At 36.9% G+C, this 16,075-nt stretch overlaps 1 protein-coding gene across 1 annotated transcript; it reads right to left on the minus strand.

The window, feature by feature from the left end:
* Positions 1-19: 19 nt before the first annotated feature.
* Positions 20-15,398, minus strand: ints14 (integrator complex subunit 14). Its single transcript, XM_056478109.1, has 11 exons — positions 15,123-15,398; positions 14,928-15,035; positions 13,506-13,661; positions 8,336-8,454; positions 8,069-8,211; positions 7,762-7,854; positions 5,826-5,970; positions 5,598-5,731; positions 2,779-2,897; positions 2,619-2,684; positions 20-347 (listed from the first exon to the last, which is right to left on the minus strand). The coding sequence occupies exons 1-11, from the start codon at positions 15,342-15,344 to the stop codon at positions 96-98; spliced, it is 1,557 nt and encodes a 518-aa protein (XP_056334084.1). The 5' UTR covers positions 15,345-15,398; the 3' UTR covers positions 20-95.
* Positions 15,399-16,075: the final 677 nt, after the last annotated feature.

Genomic DNA, 16,075 nt, shown 5'->3' on the forward strand with positions numbered 1-16,075 from the left:
ATTCTGCTAAAGTGACAAACATTTCACGCAGAGCATAGTTTTTAAAGTAAAGCGCCATTCCTCCATATCTGATCTGGCAGTTGTACCTCCATCCTCTAAATTCTGTCACCTCCTCCACCTGAGAAGTCAGTGAGCATTGGGGTGATGTTGTGTTCGAAGGTGGCGTATTTGGAGTCTATGCTGCTGGCCAGTTTAAGCTGCTGGGCTGCGTGTGACAGCTGGAATGCGGCATCGGGGTGGGCGGAGTCAGGCAGAAGAGTGCATTCCCTCTCCAGAAGCTCAGCCATGCTCTTCAGGAGCTCCCAGAAACCAAACGCCAGAGCGGCCTTCCGAAGACGGTTTAGTTCCTGGAGTAATTAAACACAAATGTTACATACAGAAAAAAAACACACATACAGGCAAGTCTGGAATTATTGATACCCCTCGGCAAATTCTGACTTTAAGTTTTTGTTTAAAGTCCACATATGTTGACGCACTAACCACTACACCATTGGCGCTGACTTTATTTTGTATTGTGAACGAAAGGGAATATTAAATGAGAAAACAGTGGGTGTGGCTTGTTTTTTTAACTGCGAGCTGATTGGTTGTAGTAAAGTTATTACAACATAACAGACACCTCCTCCTCACCATTTGTTTGTTGTCAAAATTGACAGTTAGAGGGGCGTGGCTAACATATACATATACATATGAGACATACGTAACCTGAGAACTTATCTGAAAACAAACAGAAAGTGCATTTTCAGATTTAAATTAACGATTACAAAGGCAAACAAATTGCAGTGATGCCTCATGTACATCGTCTTATCTTTTGGGAGAAGTCTGTGTCAAAAAAAAAAACTTGTTGGTTGAATAAAAGTAAGTTTAAATCAGAATTTTCCAGGGGTATGAATAATTTTGGGCATGACTGTATATGCACATACACATTGTGATTTCAGGAATATAACTCACATGATCTAAAAAATGGCAACAAATTCAGGTGTGGTGCAGATTGTTGCCAATGAGAGACATTACTACATGCTGCTACCTTCAGTTTTGATTTTAATAAATTAATTTAGGCTTGAAATTAATATATTAGTGTTTACAGTGAATGCTTGTTTATTTTTTTACTGATATTTTTCATTCCTTGTTTCTTTGTTCAATGAGACTAATATTTAAATTCACACACATACACAAAATGGTAATATACACATATTACACACACACACACACACACACACACACACACACACGCACACACACACACACACACACACACGCACGCACAAAGGTCTAAATACTTTTTTTTCAAAATTTCTAATAAAAAATAGTGGTATTATATTCAGTCAGAATTACAAATGCTTTTATTTGTTGATATTGAAAATAATTTTTTCAAATCACAAATAATTAAAATATAGGTTAAAACCATAGACTGTAAAAGATATGGACGTAGTATCCATCGCCCATAGGTTTCTGAAGAGAGCAAATGAAGCAACAAGTGGGCGTAGCCAACCGGCACCATTTTGTTTGTCATCGCTCTAACTGGGGGTGACCAAATAAGGGCAAAGAGGCGGAACGTGAGCGGAGCTACAGACGCTTGCTAGCATTTTGCTTAGACAGGCTTTTCTTTGGGAGAAACGCTTAACACTTCATTACCTGCAACTCGTTTGTGTTCTGACCACATGTGCTTGGTTGTACACTATATCAATAAAGTGTTTAGTCTTTTAAAAACACTGTTGTCACACATTGAGCCACTGAGCATTGCTCTTATGATGTTTTCTACAGGAGGAAAGCGTGAATTACTTCCAAACACTTCAAATATAGTCTGTGTTAGTAAATCCAAGGCTATTAATGAATCCAGGCATAACACTGTATGACAACATTTCAGGTGACTGTTCCAGAGCCTACAGCTAATCAATCTGTCAGATTCTGGAGTGCATTACAGGTCTAAAGAAAAGTATAAATGATAAATGATCCTAAATAAAACAAATACATTTATAAAAATGGTATATAAGTATATAATTTCACTCACCTGGGAAATGGAGGCCACGTGAATGCTTTGTGAGCACAATTAAGTGCACACAGCATGCAATATCTGATAATTGTAGGAAATAATTCCAAAGGGCAACTGACTGTGTAAAGCCACATAAAACACAACAAAAATACGATATACATGTCGAGTTCAGCGGCTAATCAGCCGGAATCAGCTGAGGTGAAGTAACAACGACCAGGCGAGACCTAGCTGTCACTTAAGTGGCCACGCCATTAATTATGCAGACTTAATATAAATTAAATGGATGAGTTAAAAAAAATTCACACCCCTCAGCTTTGTCATGAAGTGTAATATTAGCTTTATACACCAAAACCTTTTTTTGTACCAGGCTGTAAACACCTTTTTTTCTGCTGTAAAGTTGGCCATTTTAACAGTGGGCTCAATAGAAATGTGCTCTATTATGGAGCCAGGACTAGTGGAATTTTGATGAATTGCAGTTTCAGTTACTTCCGTATTAGCTTCACGAGGGAGAGCGAAAGGTTGCTGCTTGGTTAAAACACTGGAATTATGCTTTCTAAACATTAGATTTATATATTATCGTATAAAAATATATAGACCAACTATTTTGTGTGAGTATATGATTACCCACCTTATAGAAGGTTTGTGTTTTTTCTGGTAGTTTTCTTGCATTGCGGAGAATTTTCTGCACATCTGTCTGTGGTTATAAAAGAAGTACAAGTAGTGATTAATATCATTTAATCAGTGTTCTGTCAGGGACATCTGGTATTTGCAGTGTAGTGTTATAATACCTGCAGTCCGCTGGCTTTAATCCAGACAGTCACATTCTGAGCATAGCTCCTTTTGTGTTTCGGCTGGATGGGAAAAGGGCTTTTACTGTCATCTTCACCATAGGGATTTTCAGCTGCATCTGCAAACAAAGAATCATAGTGATATTTAGAGATGTTTTTACAGTTGGCCAGTAAGCAAAACCTTATGCAAATCAATAAGCTGATGTTTTTAATCATGTGTGTGTGGTCTGAGAGAGCTCGAGCCTCGGAAGGAACCAAAGCGTGAGGATGGAAAACAAATATTTAATCATGCAAATGTGTGGCACTACTGTTATCCCTGACCCTTGTTTATTTACCTACAAGTCTCCTAACTGAACTCGGTGAACGTCTAGGTTACTATCTTTTGTTTCAGTGTTTTAATTTTTAACCACTTGCACACACTGCATAATGCAAAACAAAGCAGTTCATTGTTATTTTATTTTATTTTAACATGTACATTTGCAATTTAAATGTACACTGCCATTCAGGAGTATCCGATTGGCAAGTAAACAAAAAAACGCCTTTTTGTCAAACCAAGGCTACATTTATTTAATCAAAAATATTATAAAAACAGTAATATTGTAAAATGCTGAAATAAAGGTAACCTTTTCTGTGTGATTGGATTTTAATCATTTTGAGTTAAATTTTCAGCATCATTACTTTTATTACAGGTTTTAGCGTCACATGATCCTTCAGAAAGCATTCTAATATGGCGATCAGATTTTGCAATTCTTCAAAAAACATTTATGGTTATTATCAATGCTGAAAACAGTTGTGTTGATTTATATTTAATATTTATGTGGAAATGATGGTGGCTGAGAGAGCTTAACATTTTTTGGAATTTGGAACATGCAATTTAAGAAAACGCAACTACAAAAAACACCAGCAAATAAAGAAAAGATCTCCATCACTCTGACAGGAAACGTGTTGCAAATCCTCACAGTGCAAACACATTAAGAACACACAGTACATTTTCTCACTACACATTCAAATAGCACAGAACACAATGGAAATGTTTCAAGAGGACCCAAGAATGTGATGGACCAGGCAGGGATTTGTTTATTGTGCCGTGACTGCTCATACCTGCCAACACTCCCGTTTTTCCCAGGAGTCTCCTGTATTTCAGACCTACCTCCCGCCACCCACCTGTTTTGCTATTTCTCACGGAAAACACCCATAATTTCACCATGCCTCCGGTGCACAGCTTTGTGGTACACTCTGTAACACCCCCGGGTCTACAACTTTGGTATAGTATCCAATCGCAGCGGCTGCTCAAAACTCGGTCCATAGTACTAACACCACAGTACAGTTACTAACTCACCGGTTCTCAACTGTGTTATTCAGACAAACACACACCATCACCCCCTTAAACCCCCTCTATTTATTAGCCTAATGGCCCGTTTCCACTGAGTGGTACGGTACGGTTCGGTACGCTTTTATGGCCGTTTCTACTGTCAACAGGCGTACCGAACCCAACCGTACCACTTTTTTGGCACTCTTTCGAAAGGGTACTAAACACGAGAAAGGGTACCAAAAGGCGGAGCTATAAACGCTATTGGTTTACAGAGATCCGTCATTTGCTTACGCAACAAGCCAGAATGAAAAAAAACCCCCGCCATGTTTAAAATACACACACAGCCGAGAGATAACAGCGGAATTATATATACATACAATAACAAGCCATGGTCGATCCGGGCTCAAACAAACCTTGTCGTCGGCTTGATGAACAGCCACAAAGCCATGGAGTAGAGCAGAATCTACCCCGTGCTTCGTAGTTTTTTACTATATAGTTCTTCTGTAGTTGGTAACATCGGAGACTGTAAAGGGCTGTATGTGTTTATATATGTTCATTTATCTAGTTATTTAATATAATTACAGACATTACAGTAGGCTGTTTTGCACTGTCATTGATCTGCAGTTATAATCAACTCATGTTCATAGAAAAGTTAGTAATAAACATTTCTATACAAGTATTTATGTGTATGAAGCATCTGTTTTGTGAGAAGTGCTTCTCATATGATATGTAAGCGACCTTTTCAGCTTTACTGCAACTTTCTGTCATACACCACGCCCACCAAAAGGGTACCCTTGGTAGTGGAAACGCAAGCCTGATAAAGGTGACCCGTACCAGTCAGTGGAAACGAGGCATAAATAACCATAACCTAAATAGCCAGGTGTGTAACGTTTTTGGGTTCGATTTGAAACATTTCCGCTGTGCTCTGTTCTATTTTAGAATTTGATGTCTACTTTACAAATATTGTCATAACTATGAAAACATACGTTTCATATTCCTAAAACCATAGAAAGGAATAAGGGGCGCCCTTGTATGGACACCAATGAAAACAATGTCATCTGGTGGTGATGTTTGGTACTGCGTCCAAACCAACTCTCACAGAAAGTTCTTATTTTTGAGATATCAACTTCAAATTTGGAATAGAATTGTTTCAGATATTAGCAATGAATTTCTGTCATTTTTAGGCTAAAACAGGTTTTAAAAAATATTTTCTATTTTATGTTATATAATAAAATAAACATTTATCATTTTATTACTTTCATAAACAAAGGCACATCCCTTTTGATTTTCTTTAACTTTTTGCTATAATCTGACATCTGTGTTCTTTAAAATGAGACCAAGCTTAAATCTATGCACTGAAGCGTTGATGATTGCCAATAATTTTAGCTAAACGTCTCATATTCATGTCTATGTTCAAAAAGTGGGAGTGCCAGATAAGGGCTTAAGAAGGTCTTTTAAGTGTGCTACTGAATATATAAAAATCCAAAAAAGCGTGAAAACATGCTACCTGAAGCAGGGCCAAGCTGTGACATTCTGCCTAGCCAAGGCAGAGGCTCAGAGCCGGGATCAAACAGAGACATCATGAGGTTGGACTTCTTTTTACTGTCTGCCTGAGAATAAAGCATGCCGTACCAGTCCGGCCTAATAAAACAAAACATGCAATCATGAGCACAGAAACTTTTATTACAGTACAATGCTTATAAAAGCGAAGACATGTTTTTCCATTATTTCATACCCTAGTTGTACAAGTGCCACCATGCCCTCCACTTTCAGGCTGCCATGTAGAAGAACACAGAAGTTAGGGCTTTTTCCAGCCATCTGATTTGTGGAAGTGTCTTCCTCTGTGTCATCAGTGGTGCCTGTACCAATCTCATCTCCCTCTGTCAATCAAAAGAACATGACTGATTGTGACTCTTAGACAAATGTTTGTAAAGCAACCATATCTATGATTAAATATATGAAGTGTTTTATTAAGTTTAAGCTTATGAGCTTAAAATATGTTTTAAATAAAACACAAAAAACATTAAATTGAACAAAATTATACATTTGAAAATGTGTAATTTCTAGTGTTATTGTCAAAGGATAACATATTTTGGAATTTAAAGGCATAGTTCACCCTAAAATTATAATTCTGTAATGATTTACTAATCCTCCACTTGTTTCAAACCTTTTTGAGTTTCTTTCTTCCATTGAACACAAAGAAAGTTACATTAAAGAAAGAAAGAAATGCAAAAAAGTTTTTAAGTTTTCATTTTGGGGTGAATTATCCCTTTAAAATAGTGTATTAAATGTGCAGTAAAATGTTCAGATTTTTAGAATGATCAGAATTCTAATTTATAAGCTTTTTGAATTAATTTCAGATTAGTTTTAGATTACTAAAATATGTGATAAGGGAAAAGGCAATAAAACATGGCAGTCACTGTTTTAGTGTTACACTGACAGTAAACCGTTTTTAAAATATCATTGAAATATTTATGATGAATATATATAGTTTGGGGAAAAAAATATTGTCTAAAAAGCTATTTGTGAGAATGCATGGGCTGGTACAAGATTCTGATAGAATAATAACCTTGGATAAAAATATCATCACTGTATAGTTATTACTGCTCTTAAATAAGTTATTTTTAAATGTCTAGGGGGCGTCACTGTGGAACAGTAAGTAGCATGATTGCCTCACAGCAAGGAGGTCGCTGGTTCATGCCTTGACTGGGTCAGTTGGCATTTGTGTGTGAAGTTTGCATGTTCTCCTGGTGTTCGCGTGAGTTTCCTCCAAGTGCTCCGGTTTCCCCCACAAGTCCAAAGATTTCCACCATAGGTGGAATGGGTAAGATAAATTGTCCGTAGTACATGTGTGTGAATGTGTGTATAAATGTTTCCCAGTGATAGGTTGCAGCTGGAAGGGCATCCGCTGCGTAAAACATATGCTGGATAAGTTGGTGGTTCATTCTGCTGTGGCAACCCCAGATTAATAAAAGGGACTAAGCCGAAAAGAAAATGAATGAATGAATAATTGTCTAGGTAAAAAAAAAACAACAACGTTTTGTTAGATATAAAGTAAACCACTGCATTGTTCACGACCATATCATGCTTGGATATTGGTGCATAAGTGATTTGTTTTTTTTAATGTTTTCTGAATTGTGGGCTGACCACAGCTTTGGATGTGCTGATCCTATGCTGCTGGAGATACTGTTGCCCTAAATAAATAAATAAAATAGTCTTTGAAAACATGTAAAAAAAAATTATGAATATATCTCTTTTACATATGCCGCAGGAATGATATAACAGAAAATTTTCAAACCACAGTAAACCTTGAAACCGGTTATTACCGGCCAATTTGTGAGTAACTGAAGTAATCAACCCAGCAAATTATATAATTTTCTAAATAATACAACTGCATTAAATGTTTAATTGCATAGATTTTGCTCCAAAACTGCTATTTGTGAGTAAAATAATAATAATAATAATAATAATAAATCAAACTCTTCACTGCTAATAAAAAGTGTAAATGTACAACACTCATTTAAATAAAATTCTTGAATTATGCAGTTTAAGAACCAAAATTATTTATGATCTATTATTACACTACACTATTTGTCTCATGAAACGGAGCAGTTTTTTCTCCATTACAACAGAAGTACTATAAATCAATAAAGAAATGTGAAAACACTGACCTTTGTTCACAGCAATGGGCAGGACCAAATGCCTAGATAAAACGGGTGGGCTGGAAATATCTCCAATCTCAATAAATCCCACAATCTCCAAGTCTATATATGACAAAAGGTTACGTAACCATTATATGCACTTTTCTACAATTTCTTCATCACCTAGACTACATCATAATTAGCAATAAATGCAACCAAATGTATTTATTTACATGCCTCCTCTGGTACGTATAAATAAATACATTTTAGATGCATTTATAGCTAATATACATGGATATAAAATACATATATTGACAGCATAACTTTCTGCTCATACCCGTTTGCACATTTTTGGGCATGGGATCAACCTCCTCATCGATAATGACCGGCTCTGGCCTGGGGAAGACCTGCACATCAGAAGCGAGGTTTCCACAGCGCAGCACCGCATGGAAAGGAGAGTAAGCTTGGTCGATCAGCTTACTGACAACACAAAAGTGCAGAGAGGATGTTAAATGCGTTGCATAAACAATGTGAACTTAGTGAAATCAAGTGAAAGAATATATTTAAAAGCGCCTGTAAAGAAAGTACTTGTATCATCACTCACCCAAACATTGACTGAACACTTTTAAGACAGAGTGGTCCCTCCATAGTGTATATCTGTCCATCTCCACCGTTCAGATTAATCAGTTGCTCTAAATTATCCATCCCATCTGTAGCCTGAAGCTTTAGGACACACGAAAAAACAAGATTAAAGCATATATATATATATATATATATATATATATATATATATATATATATATATATATATATATATATATATATATATATATATATATATATATATATATATATATATCAGAATCAGAATCAGAATAAGAATCAGTTTTATTGCCAAGTGTGCTTCACACACACAAGGAATTTGTTTTGGCTACAGAAGCTTCCAGTGTACATAAAGTGACAAGTGACAACACAAAATAATCTGAAAAAATAAAATAATAATAATAAAAAATGATGAACATTAAACAGATGCGGTTAGTGAAGAAACCTGGATGTTGAGTTGTATGTACAGATTGTTATAAATATACAGGTTATAAGGTGCTGTGTACAAGTGCGAATGTAGAGAGTATTGCATTGTATATTGATATAAGGTGCTGTGTACAAGTGCGTATGAGAAAATATTGCACATATTTATTGCACAGTAGGGGAATATTTAACTGTTCATAAGGTAGACAGCCTGAGGAAAGAAACTTTTCCTGTGTCTGGCTGTTTTTGTGCTTGGTGCTCTGAAGCGCCGACCAGACGGTAACAGTTCGAACAGGTAGTGTGCTGGGTGTGAGGCGTCCAGAGTGATTTTGCGAGCCCTTTTACTCACTCTGGAAGAGTACAGTTCTTGAAGTGTAGGAAGGGTTGTGCCAGTGATTCGTTCAGCAGTCCGGACTATTCGCTGTAGTCTACGGAGGTCGGTTTTGGCAGCTGAGCCGAACCAGACGGTGATTGAAGTGCAGAGGATGGATTGGATGACAGCTGAGTAGAACTGTACGAGCAGCTCCTGTGGCAGGTTGAACTTCCTCAGCTGACGAAGGAAGTACAGTCTCTGCTGGGCTTTCTTCACAATAGAGTCTATATGAATGTCCCACTTCAGATCCTGAGAGATGGTGGTGCCCAGGAACCTGAATGACTCTACTGCAGCCACAGTGCTGTTCATGATGGTGAGTGGGGGGAGTGCAGGGGGGTTTCTCCTGAAGTCCACTATCATCTCCACTGTTTTGAGCGTGTTCAGCTCCAGGTTGTTGTATCTGCACCATAACGCCAGCCGCTCCACCTCCTGTCTGTATGCAGACTCGTCACCGTTCTGGATGAGGCCGATAACAGTAGTGTCGTCTGCAAACTTAATGAGTTTGATGGAGGGGTCTTTTGCAGTGCAGTCGTTGGTGTACAGGGAGAAGAGCAGTGGAGAAAGAACACATCCCTGGGGGGCACCAGTGCTGATGGTGCGGCTGTCGGATGTGATTTTGCCCATTCTGACTAGCTGCTGTCTATCTGTCAGAAAGCTGGTGATCCATTGACAGACAGAGCTAGGAACAGAGAGCTGGGCCAGTTTGTACTCAAGCAGTGATGGGACGATGGTGTTAAAGGCAGAACTGAAGTCCACAAACAGAATCCTTGCGTAGTTCCCTGGTTTGTCCAGATGTTGTAGGGTATAATGCAGTCCCATGTTGACTGCATCATCCACAGACCGGTTTGCTCTATAGGCGAACTGCAGGGGGTCCAGCAGGGGTCCAGTGATGTCCTTCAGATATGCTAGCACCAGTCTTTCGAATGACTTCATGGCCACAGATGTTAAGGCCACAGGTCTGTAGTCATTGTGTCCTGTGATCTTTGGCTTCTTCGGGATTGGGATGATGGTGGAGCGCTTAAAGCAGGATGGAACTTTGCGCTGTTCCAGTGATCTATTGAAGATATGTGAGAAAATGGGAGCCAGCTGGTCAGCGCAGGTTCTCAGACAGGCTGGTGAGACACCATCTGGCCCTGGTGCTTTCCTTCTCTTCTGTTTACTGAAGATCTGACGCACATTTTCCTCACTGATCTGAAGAGCAGGGGGGGAGAGGAAGATGGCTGGAGGTGTTGATGGCTGTGTAGGGCGATGGTCCGGGCTGTGTTGATGTGGTATTGATGGCCGTGTAGGGAGACGGTCTGGGCTGTGTTGATGTGGTGTTGATGGCTGTGTAGGGAGATGATCCGGGCTGTGTTGATGTGGTATTGATGGCTGTGTAGGGAGATGGTCCGGGCTGTGTTGATGTGGTGTTGATGGCTGTGTAGGGAGATGGTCTGGGCGGGTGTGAGGTGTCTGGTCATAGGTGTCAAATCTACAGTAGAACATATTCAGCTCGTTTGCAATATGTTTATTGCTGTCGATACTGGGGGACGGTGTCTTGTAATTAGTGAAATCTTTTAAGCCTCTCCACACTGATGCAGGGTCGTTAGCTGAAAACTGGTTTTGCAGCTTTTTGGCATAGCTTTTCTTAGCCACACCAATCTCCTTTGTCAATGTGTTCCTGGCCTGATTGTACAGGATCCTGTCACCACTCCTGTAAGCATCCTCTTTGGCCTGACGAAGCTGTCTGAGTTTTGGTGTGAACCATGGTTTATCATTGTTAAATGACAAGTAGGTCCTGGTAGGGATGCATAACTCCTCACAGAAACTGATGTATGATGTTACAGTCTCTGTGAGCTCGTCCAGATCTGTGGCTGCAGCTTCAAAAACATTCCAGTCAGTGCATTCAAAACAGGCTTGTAAGACCTGCTCTGTGTCGTTGGTCCATCTCTTGACAGTCCTTAATACTGGCTTAGTAGTTTTAAGTTTTTGCCTGTAAGTTGGTATAAGATGAACCAGGCAGTGATCGGAGAGTCCTAGAGCTGCTCTGGCGACGGAGCGATATGCATCCTTTATTGTGGTGTAGCAATGGTCCAAAATGTTATTGTCTCTGGTGGGGCATGTAATGTGCTGTTTGAATTTAGGCAGCTCATGTGTGAGTTTTGCCTGATTAAAGTCCCCAAGTATGATAAAAGCAGAGTCCGGGTGTTGTTGTTCTGTCTCTGTGATCAGATCAGCCAGCTGTTGCAGTGCAGTACTCACGTGTGCTTGCGGTGGAATGTAAACACAGACGAGAATGAACGAGGAAAACTCTCTTGGTGAATAAAACGGCTTACAGTTAATGAAAAGCACTTCCACATCAGGACAGCACATCTTCTTTAACACAGTTACATCCGTACACCACCTTCTGTTGATGTAAAAGCATGTCCCACCACCGCGCGTTTTGCCCGTTGACTCCGTATCGCGATCTGCTCTGTACAGCTGAAAGTCCGGTAGGTTTAATGCGCTGTCCGGAATGGCTTCGTTTAGCCAGGTTTCCGTGAAACACAGGACAGCAGAGTTGTTAAAGTTCTTGTTTTTGCATGTGAGCAGAAGTAGTTCGTCCATTTTGTTAGGAAGAGAGCGGAGATTCGCCAGGTGAATGCTGGGCAGCGCCGTTCTGAAGCCGCGCTGTCTTAGCCTGACGAGCGCGCCGGCTCGGTATATATATATATATATATATATATATATATATATATATATATATATATATATATATATATATATATATATATATATATATATATATATATATATATATATATATATACACACATATATACAAATATTTATAGATAGATAGATAGATAGATAGATAGATAGATAGATAGATAGATAGATAGATAGATAGATAGATAGATAGATAGATAGATAGATAGATAGATAGATAGATAGATAGATAGATAGATAGATAGATATATATATATATATATATATAAATTCTCATGGTTAAAATAAAAAAATCTGATATATAATTAAATATATTACAATTCCTAAAAATCTTTTTTGGTCATTAAACTGCTTTATATTTTTTATGAACAAAACATTTATGACCATATCATATATCATTTTTAAAATGTATTCATTTATTTTAATGACACCCTCTAACATGTCATCTAGTATAACAAGTCTTTTTTACAAGAGTTATTTTATGACAAATTAAAAACTGTATTTAAGGATTGCAGAGCAGCCCATAATATTTATTTAATGGCCTTTTAAATCTTTACAGTTTGTCACTATCCTATAAATAACTAAGCTTTTCCACATTTGCCAGTAAGATGTTTTAAACATTTAATAAAATGTAATTAGTTCAGGTCAGTGTAAGTATATTATTTAATTTTCATATAATTATATCTGTTACACTGAATGACGAAGAAACATTATTCACCCATATATTGAGATTGCATTTTCACAAAAAAATTATAAAATATTAAAGCAAAAACCATTTTAATAATATAATATAATATAATATAATATAATATAATATAATATAATATAATATAATATAATATAATATAATATAATATAATATAATATAATATAATAGGACTGCACGATACTGTAAAAATTGCGATATTGTTTTTCTCTGCGATATATATAATATAATATACATTGAGATATAATTTCACCAGATGACTTAACTCTTTTTTTTTTTGCAGAGACTTTAGATTGATTGGGATGATTTTATAGGGGAGTGAAATATAAATATATTGTTATGTCATTAATTATAAACATATGATAAACAACATACAGTCATAAATTAAAACAATGGAGCAAATATTAAAGTGAAATAAGCAGTGATTAAGTTTTCTACAGAGAGTCTTACAGTATTTGCTTACAGTAATTGAACAATCAAATGTAAATTAACTATTCATAGTCTTCATCACATAAATTGTTCAATAAAATGAATTTTTATTAAACTTCATGCTCTATTAAAATGCGTTGAACTCACAGGCCTTAAAAACATATGCACATGATTAACTTTCACTCAGACATGCTTAATTCTGCAGAGTCTCCACAAATCTCATGTGTTTTGATCTATTCCTGGTCATCTACTATCCTAACTCAACATTGCATATCTTGCAATGTGACTATTGCAGACACACACATTGCAATACTGATGTTCAAACAATGTATTGTGCAGCCCAATAATATAAAAATATTCAACCACCCATTCTCGTCTTAGGACTTTTTTTGGAAAAAAGAAAGTCTTTTTTTAACCACTTCATCCATTGCCTACTGTTTATAAATATAAGGATATGTTTCAGATACAGAAATGTGAATTAAAACTTAAAATAGATTGAAACAATTGTGTGAGCTATACCTGTAAGGACAAAATGAAAACAAACTGAAGTACCTCTTCCGCATTGGCAATGCACATGATGTACAGTTTGGAAGGGAAAGGGTAAGGCAGAGGGAATTTCTTGTCCTCTCCTCGCTGTTTGACAGTTTGCAGAGAGTGACGCAGAGATCCACGACCGATGCCCAGTGCTCCGTCAGTGACCAGCACCACCTGCAGGCCAACAGAACAACAACAGAAACACTCAACAGCGTCATGATGAATGCAGTCAAAACAACCAATATAGCACAGAAAATTCAAATAATTACATGCAGAAAAATAAACAGAAACAATTACTCTACTGTTTATTATAATGTTTCATGGTAAAACATTGTGATAAAGTGGATAAAAGTACCATAACACTCTACACACCAATATTAAAAATCTTTCTTATTCATTTACTGAGACATCTTGATAACAAAACGAATTTGCAGAGTACAAATATTGGCAGATATTTTACAGCACAATGCAAGTAATTTTGAAAGTCAATTGTACATTTAGATCTTTCTCTTACATATTTTACCTTGTATTGAAAAGCTATTGCATAATTTGTATCATCTTATATCTGTATAGTAATGTCATACTAAAAATTATTTAACACACTCATCTCTGAAATTATCGCTAAAACTGTACATTTTCTGCAAAGCTTGGAAACTGTTTGTATTGTAAAGAGCAAATACACAGTACATATAGTTCTAAAATGTTCTCATCAAATTCAATGTACCAAACTGATTTTATATTCATAGAAAGCATACAAAGTCCAAGTAAAATGCCTACTTTAGTGTTACCAACAATAAACTACTGTGAAAAATTTCAAAACGTGAGTGAAAACTGGGTGAATATATACATGAGACATATTTATTCTGACGTGTACTTATTAAAACACCTAAAAGAATAAGTGATCATACAAAAATGTATTGAATGCTAAGTTATTGAAACGTTTTGTTTACATATAGATTAAAGCTTGTGCTTTCAATTATACATTACTGACAAATCAACTAAGTATTTTGGAGCTGCACTGTCACCTTTTTAATGTCATCTAATGATTCTTATACTACATGTGCATTCGTTTTTGTTTTTGGTATATAAACTATTGTTATAAAGAATGGCATTTGAAATCAAATCTAAATAATGATGTTGCAACTAGTTATTAAAATTATATTACACACTGACTGCATACATGTTTTACGTAGTAAGAGAGAGAGAGAGTTTTAATTTTATTGCCATTTCAGCTTCTATGGCTATGTCATGGCAAAAAATAAAAATAGATCAATATTACCACGTTTTATAAATACCAATTTTCTATAATTATAAAAATATTCTAACAATTAAAAGTAATCAACAGCAATAAATAATACACAAGGTATAATTCATAAATAATAACGATGTTTTACGTAGTATATGCATATTAAAAAATATAATATTTGGATGTTGATTTACCTGGCATGGACAAGCAGATCCCCACTCCTGCTGTACTACATTACTAACACCTTGTAAAGCAGCTTCCAGGCAGGTTTTATCATAGTCTTCAAGGTTATTCAAGGCTTCCTGGAAGAAATAAGATATTGATTTAGGCTTCAGATATTGCATGTACATTTTTTCATTCACACAACATGACACTCGCTTTTTTTTTACCTGCAGTGTATTGTAGTCTCTAGTGAATGGCACCATTAGCTCCCAAAGGGAGGAGAATGCCACAAGCGAAGTGAACTCCAGTTTGTAGTTTGTGGCCATGTGTTCAAACAGCATGGTCAGTCCATGAACTGCCAGGTTCTTCCTCTGAAACTCTTCACTGCCCTCCACTGACACCGGCCGTGTCATGGACAGCGACGAGTCCATAAGAACCACCGTGGGCATGTTTGCAAGCTATTCTGTTTACACGCTGAAGAACAGTTATGACTGAATAAGGGAGATATCTGTGGAAAACAAAAGCGCATGTCAGTGTAACAACAGAGGCTCCTGCAGTAGACGTTCTCGTTAAAGTACATCCAGAAAAATTTCAGCCCTGCTATCATTTACTCACCCACCACTTTTATATCTAAAAAACAATACAATCATTTCAGCATCGATATCACAATGTGGTCATTCACAATAGTCACATTGCAGAATATGCAATATTAAGTCTGGATTATATTTGATCATTTTGCATGTGTGTTTTTAGGCCTTTGACTGTCAGAGGATTTTAAAACTATTTAGGCATAAGAAAAATAAAAATTGAATAAAAAAAAAAAATAATTGTGCCATTTGTAAGTTTAATAACTATTTTTTAAAATCATTTATACAATTAAGACTCATTCATTCATTTATTAATTTTCTTTTCATTCTCTGCTTAGTCCCTTTATTAATCTGGGGTCGCCAAAGCGGAATGAACCGCCAACTTATCCAGCATATGTTTTTACGCAGCAGATGCCCTTCCAGATCCATCCTATCACTGGGAAACATCCATGCACACCCATTCACACACATACACTACAGACAATTTAGCTTACTCAATTCACCCATACCACGTTTTTGGTGAAAACCAGAGCACCCAGAGGAAACCCATGTCAACACGAGGAGAACATGCAAACTCCACACAGAAACGCCAA

This window comes from Danio aesculapii, chromosome 18, assembly GCF_903798145.1.
Source record: "Danio aesculapii chromosome 18, fDanAes4.1, whole genome shotgun sequence".
NCBI classification, from domain to species: domain Eukaryota; kingdom Metazoa; phylum Chordata; class Actinopteri; order Cypriniformes; family Danionidae; genus Danio; species Danio aesculapii.

Excerpts from the sequence above, each read along its gene's own strand:
- ints14 (XM_056478109.1), bottom strand. The coding sequence starts at position 15,344 with ATGCCCACGGTGGTTCTTATGGACTCGTCGCTGTCCATGACACGGCCG. Across the intron at positions 13,662-14,927 it reads GATCTGCTTGTCCATGCCAG|GTGGTGCTGGTCACTGACGG; the intron begins GTAAATCAACAT and ends GTTGGCCTGCAG. Across the intron at positions 5,971-7,761 it reads GCCCATTGCTGTGAACAAAG|AGGGAGATGAGATTGGTACA; the intron begins GTCAGTGTTTTC and ends TTTGATTGACAG.